This window comes from Nuphar pumila, chromosome 10, assembly GCF_984573655.1.
Source record: "Nuphar pumila chromosome 10, dmNupPumi1.hap1.1, whole genome shotgun sequence".
NCBI classification, from domain to species: domain Eukaryota; kingdom Viridiplantae; phylum Streptophyta; class Magnoliopsida; order Nymphaeales; family Nymphaeaceae; genus Nuphar; species Nuphar pumila.
In genome coordinates this window covers 116,067,077-116,081,217 of record NC_143258.1, presented here as the reverse complement: position 1 = coordinate 116,081,217, position 14,141 = coordinate 116,067,077, and the positions used below count along the sequence as shown (strand labels likewise).

The 14,141-nt window shown below is 35.9% G+C and overlaps 1 protein-coding gene across 1 annotated transcript; it reads left to right on the top strand.

The window, feature by feature from the left end:
- The first annotated feature begins 7,820 nt into the window (after positions 1–7,820).
- LOC149828020 (uncharacterized) lies at positions 7,821–13,233 on the top strand. The gene is made up of 2 exons (XM_090019808.1): positions 7,821–8,653; positions 12,862–13,233. The coding sequence occupies exons 1-2, from the start codon at positions 7,970–7,972 to the stop codon at positions 13,018–13,020; spliced, it is 843 nt and encodes a 280-aa protein (XP_089875934.1). The 5' UTR covers positions 7,821–7,969; the 3' UTR covers positions 13,021–13,233.
- Positions 13,234–14,141: the final 908 nt, after the last annotated feature.

Below are 14,141 nucleotides of genomic sequence, written 5' to 3'. Positions count from 1 at the left end.
TACTATGTATATTTTATAGTATTTTATCAATATATATAATATTTTATATGATATTTTTATAATATATTTAATATATAATTTTATTAATATATGTATACCCATATTTTTTATATAATATATATATATTTATATTATATTTCATATAATATGTGAAATTATATATAAAATATTTCATGTATGTATATATATGTATGACTCGCCCATGACTCAGTCATGACTCACCCAAGTTTTATACAAAAAGAGTTTGTACTCGATCATGCATATATTTTAGAGATATTTCATATAAAATATGCATGATTTCATGAGAAAATGATTTAAAAACCCTATTTTATGCTAGTTTTGAGTAAATGAGCTAAAATGATTTAAAAATAGAAAATGCATGAAAAATAGCTTTATTTTACATTTTAATGCATATTTTAGTTTTTTGACATAATTGTACTAGTTTAGTTTTTGAAAATAGAGTTAAAATAGACTTAGTTTTATAATTTCTAAAACATAGTCATTTTGAGTTGTTTTGCAAATACTTTTTAAAGAGAGGTTTTGAAATGGAATTTTAGAAATAAGATAGACTTATGGACAAAACTTCAAATTTATAAATAGGCTACGTAGGGGGAAGAGAAGCTTGTCATCCCTTTCTTGCCCCAGCCTTCTCTTCTCCTCCTTCTTCTCCACCTCTTCTTGCCTTTTCTTCTCCTTCTCCCCATTTTCCTCTCTTTTTCTCATCCTCTTTTCGGTGGAGAATTTTGACAACGGCTTAAGCAAGAGAGAGGATTCCAACCTCTCTTCTCAACCTAATCAAGAGTGAGAAATCCTTTTCTCTTCTTCTTCTTATCCTCCTTCTCTTCTTCTTCTTCTCCTTTTCTTCTAATTTTCTTCTTTTCCTGTTTTTTTTTATCTGATTTTCTGAAATTAGTAGATAGAGTGTATGATTTCTAGTCTATTTTGCAATCTGAATTCATCAAATGTAAGCATTGGGATTAGGATTCTGAATTTTCTACATATTTTGTTTTCATTAAAATCATGATTCAGATTAGTTCAATAGCTATAAAACAGTAAATATTGTTTCATAGATTCATTATCTGCATAATTTTTGTTTCATTTTTTTGTTCTTCTGTTTGTTTGTTTTTAGGATTTTCATACAACATTGCAATGTGCGTACAATGAAAAAATTTGTTTTCGGTTTGCTTGAATCTAAAATCCGAAGAAAAAAAATCATATCCAAATAATCCGATCGGTTTGTGCATCCATTGGATTTCAATATTTTTATAGAAATTTGATCTGAAATCCATCATTTTTTTTATCTAAAATTTGCCGCCGGATGTCAGCACATTCTTACAGAAATGTGATCGATCATCTGGATCGATTCTTGTTTTTTTTTTTCCAGTGATTACTGTGTTTAAAAGAAATTTGGATTGATATTGTTGTTTGAAATTTGATCCCGATCGATAGTGTTGTTTGAGAAGAATTCCCGATCGATATTGATGTTTGAGCTCCAGCTTGTGATTGAAATTCTGGCATCGATCGGAGAACTGGATTTATTCCAGTCGATCAGGAATCGTGAAGATTTGTAGCTGGCCAGAATCCCCTGCATAAGCCGGATTACTTTTGATCTCTGTCACGATTCACCTTTGATCAACATTGCTGTTGTTTCTGGAACATCTGAGCAGTGTCGTGATATTGCTCAATCGTCTGATGTTTGAGCATTTGTCTGATTTCTGGAAATTAAGTGGATGAGTGTCTAACTCCGGCGTATCTGTTTGAACTCCGACGTGTATTTGAACTGCCGAAATCTCTCTTTCTCTACCATGAGGACGGATCAGCTCCTCTGCAGGAGTGTCTCCAACTAGGGTCTCTTGCTTCAGTATTGTCGTGAATCCTCTTTTTGTCGTGAATCCTTTAATCTGATGTCTGAAATCATCTGAGCAGAATGAATTATCCAGTGAAGATCTTCTGTATTTCAGAAATGCCGGTGGACTCCGACTCACTTTTACTATTTTCGACAATCTGAGCCCCCGATTTTTGTACTGATATTACTGATAAAATTTTGATATCCAGCAAATGTTTGATAGCTAATCATTTTATTGCCAGAATTCTTTGGAAAATCGAGGGTTACTATTCAAAAGTGAAATTTCTGTTTGGAAATCATTTGGAAAGCATTGTGTTTTTTTTATTGTTCTTCACTGCTAATTTTCACTGTTTGAATGAAACTGAGTTTCACTGCAATGTTGTTATTTGAGTTTTACTTGATTTCTACTAAGTGTTTCATTGATTTTTACTAATTGTTTTGATTGAATAATAGTATTAGATATTAGTTAATTAAATTGTTAAACGTTAGTTAATTGATTAGTTAGTTGTTAGTTGTTTTGTAGTTAAAATTACTCAGTTAATTTGTAGTTAGTTGCAAATTGCTATTAGTTGTCATTAGGTTTATATAATTCATAATTAGTTTGCATATATTCACATTAGTAATTTAATATAGTTTTTACTTGTCATTTAGATTTCATTAAAATTTGTCATTTAGATTTCTTGCATATTATCTTTCATTCCTTTAGCATTTAATTAGCATAATCTGCTTAGTGTAGTTTCTATTACTCTCTTGTACTGCTCGTGTTCTTTTGATTTGTGCAGGATTGCACATGAGTGGAGCGAAAGTGATCAAGTGACACGGAAGCACAAGAGTAGAAGTTTTTTGTTTTCAGTTTAGAATTAAGAATTTAATTCTGGGTTTGTAAATAATGCCTTTTAAGCCCTCTGCGTAGGGTATTCATTCGTTGTAATAAGTAGATTACCTAGATTTCTTTTCTTTCGTACTTTTTATGCATTTCGGCAATAAAGAGTAGTTTAATTGTTTGTTTGAATATGAAATATTCTCGTTCCCTGAGTTCGACCCGGTCTCATCCACTAGTGAGAACCGATTTTTATTAATTGATGTATGGTTTTCGCATGTTTTACTTATAAAAATCTTTTCAAAACTACAACATATTTCAAAATAGACATCGGTACTCATTTTTTATTCACAGACTAGGCGATCTTGGTCGAGTTACTGGGTTAACCCAGCGAGTTTTTAAACTATGGCTAAAACTACGTCATTCTCAGGTCTCAATAGTGGAAAAAATCCTCTAATACCGTGGTTGAGGACATGAGCCACAATATCAAGCTTTAAAAAAAAATAACACCATGGAGTTCAGTACCACCTTGTTCTCCACAACAACTATCCACGGGTCTCACCTTCTTAGAGGGCAACCAACGAGAAAAATTAACACACTAACAGTTTTGGATCCATAATATTAATAGCATTCACTAATGCCACATGAGCTCTATATCCAGCTCAAACATGCATATCATCTCATGCAATATCCTATTAGGTGATCTCCCTGCTCGGACACAACAATATACTTGCCATGTGCCAATATGTGCAAATGTGTGCAACCATGTATCATTCATCATATGCTTCATGACATAATTTAAACTTTGCATTTAATATATTTTTTTACAAAATATTATATTAGCACACAACCTCAATAAGCCCACATGTTGCTCAACAACATATCATAAAGTCCATTTGGTTCACTTCTGGAACCATCACATGTCCATGTGGTTCACTTTTGGAATCATCTCATGCATTCAAGCACAATCTCCTAATTTGAGACTAATAACACAAAATTTACATGTTATTGTAAATTTTGTTATAAATCGTATAAAATGATTGAGGCTTTGAGATTTTAACAGAAGGTTCTTCCATATGTTACATGCATACAGATTAAAACCCTAGACCTTAACTCATTATAGACAAAGAATTACATTTTTGTAACAAAGAATTGCATTTTTTGTAACACAAACTATTTTTTGTTTACATAACAATTTTGTCCAATTATGTTTCTCTAATAAAAAATTACTTATAATTAATACATAACAAATTAGATGATAGAATTTTTACTGTGGGTGGCTTGATAAGTCTGATTCAAGCCCACAAAAACCTAGAATTTAATTCGATTTCAGCAGAGAGCTAAAAATCCTATAACACCTGCTATTTTTTTATTTTACAAAACGTGTTCCAAAAAATTATAAATTCTAGACCAACTTTCATGATTTTTTGTTTTCAAACCATAAGAAATCGACCTCTAAAATTTTAATTGTGTGTTCTTTTACAGCGAGACTAATATATTTTAAAATCTTAGCCATAAATCTTGAGAATTATGGGAGTTATGATTTTTACAAATATAAGTTGTCTCGATAGACTCACTATCGGGACAAGATTTCTGTGCCAACTTGGACAAACATATCTCTGAATCCACAACTCATCTGAGTCTGAGATTTGAACTGAGATACTTCTGTAGGTATGAAACATCCTCACAAAATTTCAAGATTTATGGGTTTACTATTTGAGAGAAAATATTTAAGATTAGTCAAATCAAAATACACAAAAAATAATTTTTTCAAGAATCTACCAAGAGCTTTAGGATTTTCAACAAGAACAATAAAAAAAATCATCTAACGAATTTGAATCCATCAAGAACACATCAAATTAATGCATACAACCATGGAATCATGTTGTAAATATAGAAACATAAAACATACATGAATCTAACATCCAAAATCACATGTTTTTAAAAAAGAAATGTTTTTCTCTATAATATGATAACAATAAAAAATTTTTGTTATGAAAGTTGATTTTGGGGTTTTAAAAATTAATCCAACCTAGATTCTCTATACACAATCCATAAAAACATGGTTCAATGCTTGATCGACTTATGCTTAACCCCATACATGTTGAAAAACTAAAAAATCTCATACCTTAATGTGGGTTTGTTCGGTTAAAACATTGCACACAAAAACAAAGCACAAACTGTAGTATAGTTCTCCTGAAACACCTTCGAAACACGAAGAAGGTCGTAGATCCCTTTCTCAACACACATAGTGTCTGTCCAAGGCTAAGGTACAAACCTTGCATTAGACCAAACACACAAAGACAAACCAAAATATGAATATGATCGGCTAATATAGCCGATCGCTGAAAAAATTGTGAAGACAAACACTTACCTAGACAACGTTGGCCCCATCCACAAGGGTTAGTCGATCCTCCTTCTCACGAGATGCAACCACACCCTCATGAGCTTTTATGGGGGTTCTACAGAGAGCGGCGTGTAAAAGGGAGATGAAAGGGAGATAAAGAGATAGGGAAAGAAAATTAGGGAAAGTGAAAGGGGTGTGTGGGAGAAAAGAAGAAAAAGCTTCTCTTATGTAGGCTTCCTCATGAGGTCCCCTACTCCAATAAAGAAACCCTCCCCTAAGCAACCTTAGCTAATTCAAATTTCTAACCCTTTAAGAATCCTATATAATTGGAATACCTACTTAAATAAGAAAATAATTAAGCTAATTAGAATTTTAAATAAATTAAAGAACCAATTATAATTAAACCAATTATAATTACTAAGTTAATTAGATAAGTAGGAGAGAATAAGAAAGTAGGTGGGGACATCCCACCTAGTTTGGACCTTGGCTTGGTTCAAGTCCATACATTAGGCTCCAAGATCCAAGAGGGTCCATATGCAATGCGTGACCCACTCTATAGATCCCAATTCTATATCCAGGGTCTATTTCTGGATCCATATACTATAATTTGAAATTTTACAAATTAAAATCTAATATTAAAATTATAATTATCTAGATCCAAATTAAAATTCAAACAAAAATTATAACATGAATTTCATTTTTATTTTTTAGAAATGTATCAAAAATTCTTAGGTGTTACATCAAGGGGTCTGCAACCACTAGCATGATCCTCTCGCTTTTGTCAGGCTCCAACTAGAGTACTTGTATGTTAGAAGCCGAAGACTCCCTTTAAATCTAAGTTTTGAGTTGTAAAATCCGGTTTTGGGAGAGGGAACAATAGAATCGCCTGTATTGAGATTCAAGTTAGTCATGTTTGCAAATACTTTATTCCAATTTCATTAGGTTTGCAAAATGTATACGTGAATCGCCATTTTATTAAGATATTATGATCTTCGAGGTGGTATACGTATCTATGGCGCGAACATCAGCATGTTTGCTTATGTGAAGAGTAAAAAATTTTCACATGGGGAGCATTTCGGCAAATTGTAAGACATCTCATATGATCAAAATCACACGTAATCATGACAGATCTTTATCGTAGCTTGGACCACGTTCTGGTTTACAAGCTCAAAATCTAGTTCCAATCAATACTCGAGTCACTGAGACCTAGGGATGTAAGCAATCCGGATTCAGATCGAATGTGACAAATGGATTCATATTGGAATTTAGATTTGGATGTTGATAAGCTTGAATCATATCCAGTTTTTACATGTAATCAGATTTGGATATCCATCAAATCCAGATATTTCTCAGATTCCAGGGCAAAAAATCAAAACCATATCTTCATCGGATCATAATTGGATATCATTTTGGCTCACCAAATTTTACTAAAATGAAGCCGAATTCTGTCTGTTATTGGGTAAAATCCAATCCATTGACATCCCTACCGAGACCAGATTCAATATGGGGTGGGGTCTGATAAAAATCTGAGCCCCATCAACAAACAAGTGATAATCCTAGCAGCTCGAAAGCCTCTCTGAAAATCTAAGGGTGCAAATGGATCGGGTACTGCAGGACCTTCAATCTGATTCCAAAACATTATTTTTTCCGACGAAAATCTTAAAATAGAATCCGGATAGTAATCAGATTGGGTCTAAACTTATTTGATCAGGCTTTTTAATTCAGATTGGCATTTTCGATCCATTATGTTCGAACCCACATCAATCTGAAAAAATTATGTTTTCTTAAGCAAATTAATGTAAAGCACATTCTTTCAACCCATTTATCGGATTCGGATCTGGAATCAGCCTTACTTCATCAAAATTAGTTTGGATTCGGACTTAGGTTTTTTTAAAAGTTTGTATTCACATTTTTGGATAAAATGGTGTCATTTCCAAGGCATCATCTTTGGATATGAATCTTAAAATAGATTTCGAATAGTGATCAGATCCGATTCATGTTTGATCAGACTTTTCAGATCCATATTGGCATTTCCAAACAGATTTACATTCAGCACTGGATCAAATCTGATCCCCGTGCGTGTTTTTGTTTTTTTCGTCCTCATTTTTGCATCATCCAACATTGTCACGTGTAGGGATGTAAACGGTTTCCGGTTCAAGTTGGATGTAGCCAATACCAAATCCGAACTAATCGGACTCCAATTGGAATGGAGAAAAGCCAATACCAAATCCGATACATGTAATTGGGTTTGGATATCCTTCAGATTCGGTCATGAAATCCTTATACTGAATCAGAATTCGAATCTGATCACTAATCGGATCCAATTTTCTTAAACGAATCCAAAAAATCAGATTGATAAATGGTTCGGATATCGGATATATACAATCTGTTGACATCCCTATGTATGTTTAATTGATATTCGGAGTCAGAGTCTTTATTTCATCGAATCCGTTTCCAAGTTGGATCCGGAGCAAAGTTATTTGTTTGTAGTTCTTATTCCGATTTTTTGTCAAATCCTGGCATTGTCTTTTGGATATGAACCTTCAACTACTCTTAGTCTTAGGATAGTAGTTAGGTTGGATCGGGTGTTCTTCAATCGGACTTTTCAATTTAAGGTCTGCATTTCCATATTTGACATACATGCGATTCAACTGCACTCCATGAAATCCAGTTCGGATCCGGATTAAAATCAAGACTTTCGGTTTGCAAATCGAATCCGGATTTGGATCAATCAATATCCCTCCCATCAAAAATCTAACAAGAAGGGAAGGGTACTTTAGTCATTTCAAGAGAGCACTCCCCTTACAAGAGAAGCTAGGGTTTTGTAGCGCCGCTTCATTTTTATACCCTCTATCTCTCCTTCCCTTCTTCGTGCTTTGCTTGTTTGCTTGCCTGCTTCGATCGATCGTCCCTCGCGCCAACGAGCAGAGAGCCACCGAAATCCTGTGCCGGAAATATGGCCGAGAGAGGAGGCGAGAGGGGCGGTTTCGGCCGAGGATTCGGCCGGGGTGGCCGCGGCGACCGCGGTGGCCGCGGCGACCGCGGTAGGGGCGGCCGTGGTGGTGGCAGGCGGGGCGGCCCCCGCCGCGACGAGGAGGAGAAGTGGGTTCCGGTGACGAAGCTCGGCCGCCTCGTCAAGGAGGGGCGCATCCGAACCCTCGAGCAGATCTACCTCCACTCGCTCCCCGTTAAGGAGCACCAGATCATCGAGACCCTCCTCGGCCCCCAGCTCAAGGACGAGGTCATGAAGATCATGCCCGTCCAGAAGCAGACCCGCGCCGGGCAGCGTACCCGCTTCAAGGCCTTCGTCGTCGTCGGCGACGGAAGTGGCCACGTCGGCCTCGGCGTCAAGTGCAGCAAGGAGGTCGCCACCGCCATCCGCGGCGCCATCATCCTCGCCAAGCTCTCTGTCATCCCCGTCCGCAGAGGCTACTGGGGGAACAAGATCGGGAAGCCCCACACCGTCCCCTGCAAGGTCACCGGAAAGTGCGGTTCCGTTACCGTCCGGCTCGTGCCGGCACCCAGGGGGTCTGGGATCGTCGCCGCCCGTGTTCCGAAGAAGGTTCTGCAGTTCGCCGGGATCGAAGACGTCTTCACCTCGTCCCGCGGCTCCACCAAGACCCTCGGTAACTTTGTCAAGGTATAAAGAAGGTTCCGTTTTCCTTCGCTTCTATTTTTTTTACTGTTTCTGTACTATTAAGCATATATTCAGAAGTTTTTCCCTCTTGTAGTTTGCTATATTTCTGTTGATTTGCTTTAAATGTAATTCGCTGATTCTGAGGCAGTGCATTTCTATTTTGCTTTTTCACTGTTAAAGATTTTAATAGCGTTTATTTTTTTTGGGGGTTTATTGTTCTTGTTTTCTTATTTTAATGATTGAAATGTGAACAGAAAAGAATCTTGTGGGTTTAATATAGTATATGCTTATTTTTTAAAGCTAATCTTATCTTATTTAAGGTTTTTATAGGTAGATTCTTGTATATTTTCTTTAATTTTTTGTTTATTGTTCTTTTCTTCTAATGGAAAGAAGATTTTTTCAGGTTTACCCTACCACTCCAAATTTGTATGTTTTCCTCAATTCTATTTATGATGGGTTCTTCCCTTCCGCTGTTATTTCCAATAGGACGCACTGATTCCATGCCTGCGCCCTAAATCTTCATTAGGCAATGTTGAATTTGAACACCTATTTCTCATAAAGCGGCCCCTCCTGCTGTTTTTTAATACGACACAAAAATGCTTATACGAGTTATTTGCTAAATAATTTACTATTTAATTCTTATCAAATTCTTAAAGTTATTACCTAATGCTCTAATACTAATAATAACAGGTGAGCATTAAAGAAATGATTCCTTTTTTGTTTAGCAGGAAGCCAGTGTCATTCACTACACTTCAGCGTATTTCTATTTATGATTCCACCTATATGGTTCTTGTTGCTTTTTGCTTTTCTTGTAGTTTTATCACTACATTTCAGTGTATTTCTGTTTATTGATTCATCCTATATGACCCTTGTTGCTTTTGCTTTTCTTATAGGTTTATTTTGTTTTCCGTAGCTTGGAAGATATTCCATGGACTGATGATACTTTTGTTGGTCTACCATTGCTGTTATTACATGCGTGAGTAGGGGAATCTTTTTTGCATGAAAAGTGAATAAGTGGCCTTTTGGGATTGGGGTAATGCATAAATTTTACATGTGAATGATTGCCACATATCAGGGCATTCTGTTGTCTGTAAAATGTAACTGGGCCATGTTTACGTCGAATTTGATATCAATTCAGTAGCTCTTATCTGTGGCTTCTTGTGAGAGGAGCCACATATTAGTGTTTGCAACAATGTCTATTTTACATGTATTTCTTTGGTTCTCTGTGAAACATTTTTCCGATTAATTATTTTGCACGGCTATGCTATTAATTGCATTTGTAATGACTATGATGTTATTCACTTTCTCTTATGTAAAATAATCTCTCATAAAGTCTTTCACTTTATGATTGCTCTTAGAATATATTATGATTTTATTAATGAATTTCATGTTATCCATTTCTTGAATTTGAAGGTCTGATTTATGTTGTCTGTTTTTCCTTTAATGGGCTACTTTGAGATATTATTTTTCTTGTTGTTGCCCTTGTTCATTTGTTGACAAGGTGATATCCTTGTTGATTTATTTGGGTTTCGGTTGGTTTGGAACATGCGATATTTTCTGCATAATAAATGGTGGAAATATCTAAACTGATTACATCATCAGAATTTCTATAAATAAGGGTTGATGTATGAGCTTCTGAATCTATAGTGAGTGCTGTTTTTTTACAAGAAAAAATGGTTTCTTTTACAAGAATTGGGAACAGAATAAGCTATATCAGTTGGAAGAGATTATAATGGAAGGAGAATCCAGACTTCTAAAAGTGATATATATATATATATATATATATATATCTATATCTATATATATATATATATATATATATATATATATAAAGTAATGCTATGTTGCTCTGGGAGTATCTACTCCCACCTACTAGAAATCATGGTTGTAGGTTGTATCTTCTGTACTCAACATAGTATATTTGATAGGAATCATGCTTTGGATCATGTTTTTTTAACATAAAAATAGGATTTTTTAAGTCATGAAATGTTGATACATTGTGAGCCATGATTTTTAAAAGTCTTAAAAAATACTTGTATGCTACAGTCACATGATAAAAAACTTGTTTTCTACTAAATAATGCTTATAGGTCATATCTATATGGTCTGATCAACAAAAAAAGTTCAAGAAATTTGAAAATCTAAAACTTCAATTAAGTGAGAGTAGGTACTCCCGGAGCACCCTATCATTATATATATAGGATAACCAGTGAAATATGTAAACTGGTATGCACCTAGATTTTCATTTTTTATTTTTTCTAAAATTTCACCGTTTGGATGCGATCTAGATGCTTGGTTTTATAGAAACGGGCTCTTAGATCATCCGATTACGATGTATAAGAAGGATCTTTTAAGGTTTGAAAATCAATGGCTCATAATTTTCGTAAATATTCCAGCATACAAAATCACATTTCTTGATCTGATTACGATGATATAATAGTCGATTCCAATCAAATGGACCACACCGAATGCATTTGCATGGTTAGATTTGCAAAAAACCCTATGAAAATCTTGCTTCATACTAGTTTACATATTTTGTTGGTTTTTATATATATATATATATATATATATATAAAATCTCAAACTGAAGGAGCTTATATGGAATTTTATCTGTTGATTTGTCCTGAGGTAATGCTGCTACTAAGCTTGACTTTGTAGTGGTGGAATTGACATGCTACATTGCTTATTACCCTCCCAGCGATTGTTCTTGAAAATCTTCGTATATGATTGGGGTTTAATATGTGGACCATGAGTATTTGTCATACATGGTTGATCTCTATGATTGTGCTCTCTCATCTGAAGGACTTCCTTTTTTGCTTGAATTTGTGTTCTGGGCATGCCAAATCTAGATTAGGAGCCCATTTAGGCTGTGTTGGGAGCGTTGAATTGGAGGCTGTGTTGTGGTTTCTGCCATGCCCCTTGTACTTTCTTGCTGTTTGGGAGCAGTGGCGTTGCTGAGACAATCCGTTGGGACTGGTGTTGGCAGGCCTAATACCACATTTTAACACCTTTCAGGAGAGGATGTTTTTGGCAACTCCATTTGTCAGCATCACACATTGTCAAAGCGATATTTTGGCAACACACTGAAACCGTGTTTCATTCCATTGCAAGGCTCCCAAACATATCCTTAGTGTTTTTGTCAGAATTGTTAAGAAATCAAAGTTGTGGGGCCCTAGACTTAGTTATTATGTAGCCCTTGTTTTAGGTGATTAGGTACCTCGAGGAAGAGTTTATTGTGTGAGTGCAAAGTTTCTGCCTAGTATTTAGCTTGACACTGCTGTCTAAAACTGGTGCTTCATTATCGCTTCAGTCCAATTCGGATCAACCTTTAAATTTGTCCCATATCTGGCGTGTTGCTGATACTCCCAATGGATGAGCGTTGATCTTTGTTGATAACTTGATAGCACAAGAATTATGTATAAAGAAGTGGCTCAAGTGATTTTCCAACCAGGAAGACAAGCTTTGTTAGGGGAACCACTGCTAGCAATTTTAAAATCCATGTTAAGGGTAATTGTGACCCTTTTTTGTTACTGGGTCGTTAAATCTGGTTTTTGATGGACAAGATGGTTCCTGGAAGTACTGAAGATGTTTATGCTTTTATTTTTAGTGGTTTTCGTTGTTGTTTACATGCGGTGCATGCTTTATTAATTGTTGTTTAGCACTTTCACTATTGACACATGGGCAGGAGCATTACTTTGCGTTGCAGGTTAGGTATTGTTTGGATTTTTTTCCTTTTGTTATTTTTGATATTCTGTTCTTATTATGATCATTTGTATGGTTACTTGAAGTACACATATGTATATTAGGACATGCAACCAGTTGGCATGTTGATCGATACTATTTCTACCTTTTTTTAATCGATTGCCTTGGTTGTGGATCTGGAACTGGTAATCCCGAGGTAGCTATGGTTCGTGGAAAATGTCTTGTCCCGATCTTAAATTCAGCTTCTGATTTCAACCAAAAGTCATTCATCATGAGGAGAAATGTGGTTGTCAAAACACAGAAAACTGGTTCTGTTTGTGCTTAAGAAACTTTGGTGTCATCCTAAGGGCGCAATTGCATCCCGAGGAAGAGGGCACTGCCGCACCCTCTGCCGGGGAGCCCTGATCTGCTGAAAAGCCTTCGTGTTTTTGTCATCTCCCTTCGTTGGTTTGTTTAGTAATGATTTGCTTTGATGCCTCTGTTTCATAATTGAACTTTCTTGCTTTGCAGGCAACTTTTGACTGTCTGTTGAAAACATACGGCTTCCTTACTCCTGATTTCTGGCGAGAGACTCGCTTCACAAAATCTCCATTCCAGGAGTACACAGACTTGTTATCGAAGCCCACCAAGGCGATAATCCTTGAGGATGTTGAGAAGGATGTTGCTTGATTGAGTTCTTGTAGGTAAGGTTAGGTTTTTTGCTTGAACGAGTAGCACAGCAACGTTTGCCAAGAACTGAACTAGAGTATTTCATTAATCTTTTCTCTGCCTCCTTTCTGAAGCATTTTGTGTTTAGAGTTGTGGAATTTACATAAACCCGGGTTCATAATGCTTTTTGTTTTTATATATTTATTATTATATTTGTCCCGTTTCCTTATTGTTTATTTTCCTTGCCCTTAGTATGTGTTCGTTTAAATGGTGCGTTTAAACATTTTACTGTAGAAGCCATTACATGCTATTGTTACATTTCAGTCTAGTCGGGATCTCACGATGTGGGTGCTTGGTTGGTTGTTGACCCGATTTAGCCTTATAAATGTGTTTGACCTGGCCGTGTTAGTGGCAATTGATTTTTTGCATCATGATTTTTTTTTTGGTTTTAAAAATTGGTTTATTTGCGTCCTTGTTCTTTGCATCTCCAGTAAAACCCTGTACACATGTCGAGTTCTGGCGATTCAAAAGCCAATTCTTTCTACAAAACCCGTACATCACATGAATGAGGTTAGGTTTCATAAAAAAAAGGGAAAAAATGGGTTTTGCTGGGTCGAATCTTTGTAGCAAATCTTAATCCTTTTTTTACCAGCCATTTTTAGTTGTATTTGTGGCTGTTATTCTCGTTACCGAGTCAGTAGGTATGTACCGCGTTTTTGAGCGGCTATGATTTATGAAGAAAATAACACTCCAGACATAAGACAAAGGATGCCAATAGCGTCCGTAACTACAGACACTCTTTACTTCTGTAAAACACCTATACAGTGGAATGTACAGTTCTGTCTATTGGACGTGGCTGCCTTCAGGGATACAACCATTTTTATGAAGATTCCAGTATACCCAATTAGACCTGGGTCTGGATTGATGCCATACCTGAAAATCTAGTAGAAGTCTGGTTTCACCTGGGTCGGAACCAAACTCAAAAATCTGATTGAAGTCTGGTTTCACCTGGGTCTGAACCAAACTCAAAAATCTGATCCAAGTCTGGTTCTACCTGGGTCCGAACCAAACCCACTCATCTCTCTCTCTCCATTCACTTCCCCCTCTTCCTGCCCTACCCTAGCGCATTGTGTAACAGGGAA

What these genes read in the sequence shown, in the direction of transcription:
- LOC149828020 (XM_090019808.1), top strand. Translation starts at nt 7,970, where the DNA reads ATGGCCGAGAGAGGAGGCGAGAGGGGCGGTTTCGGCCGAGGATTCGGC. An exon ending in CCCTCGGTAACTTTGTCAAG is followed by an intron (nt 8,654 to 12,861) that starts GTATAAAGAAGG and finishes CTTGCTTTGCAG; the next exon opens with GCAACTTTTGACTGTCTGTT.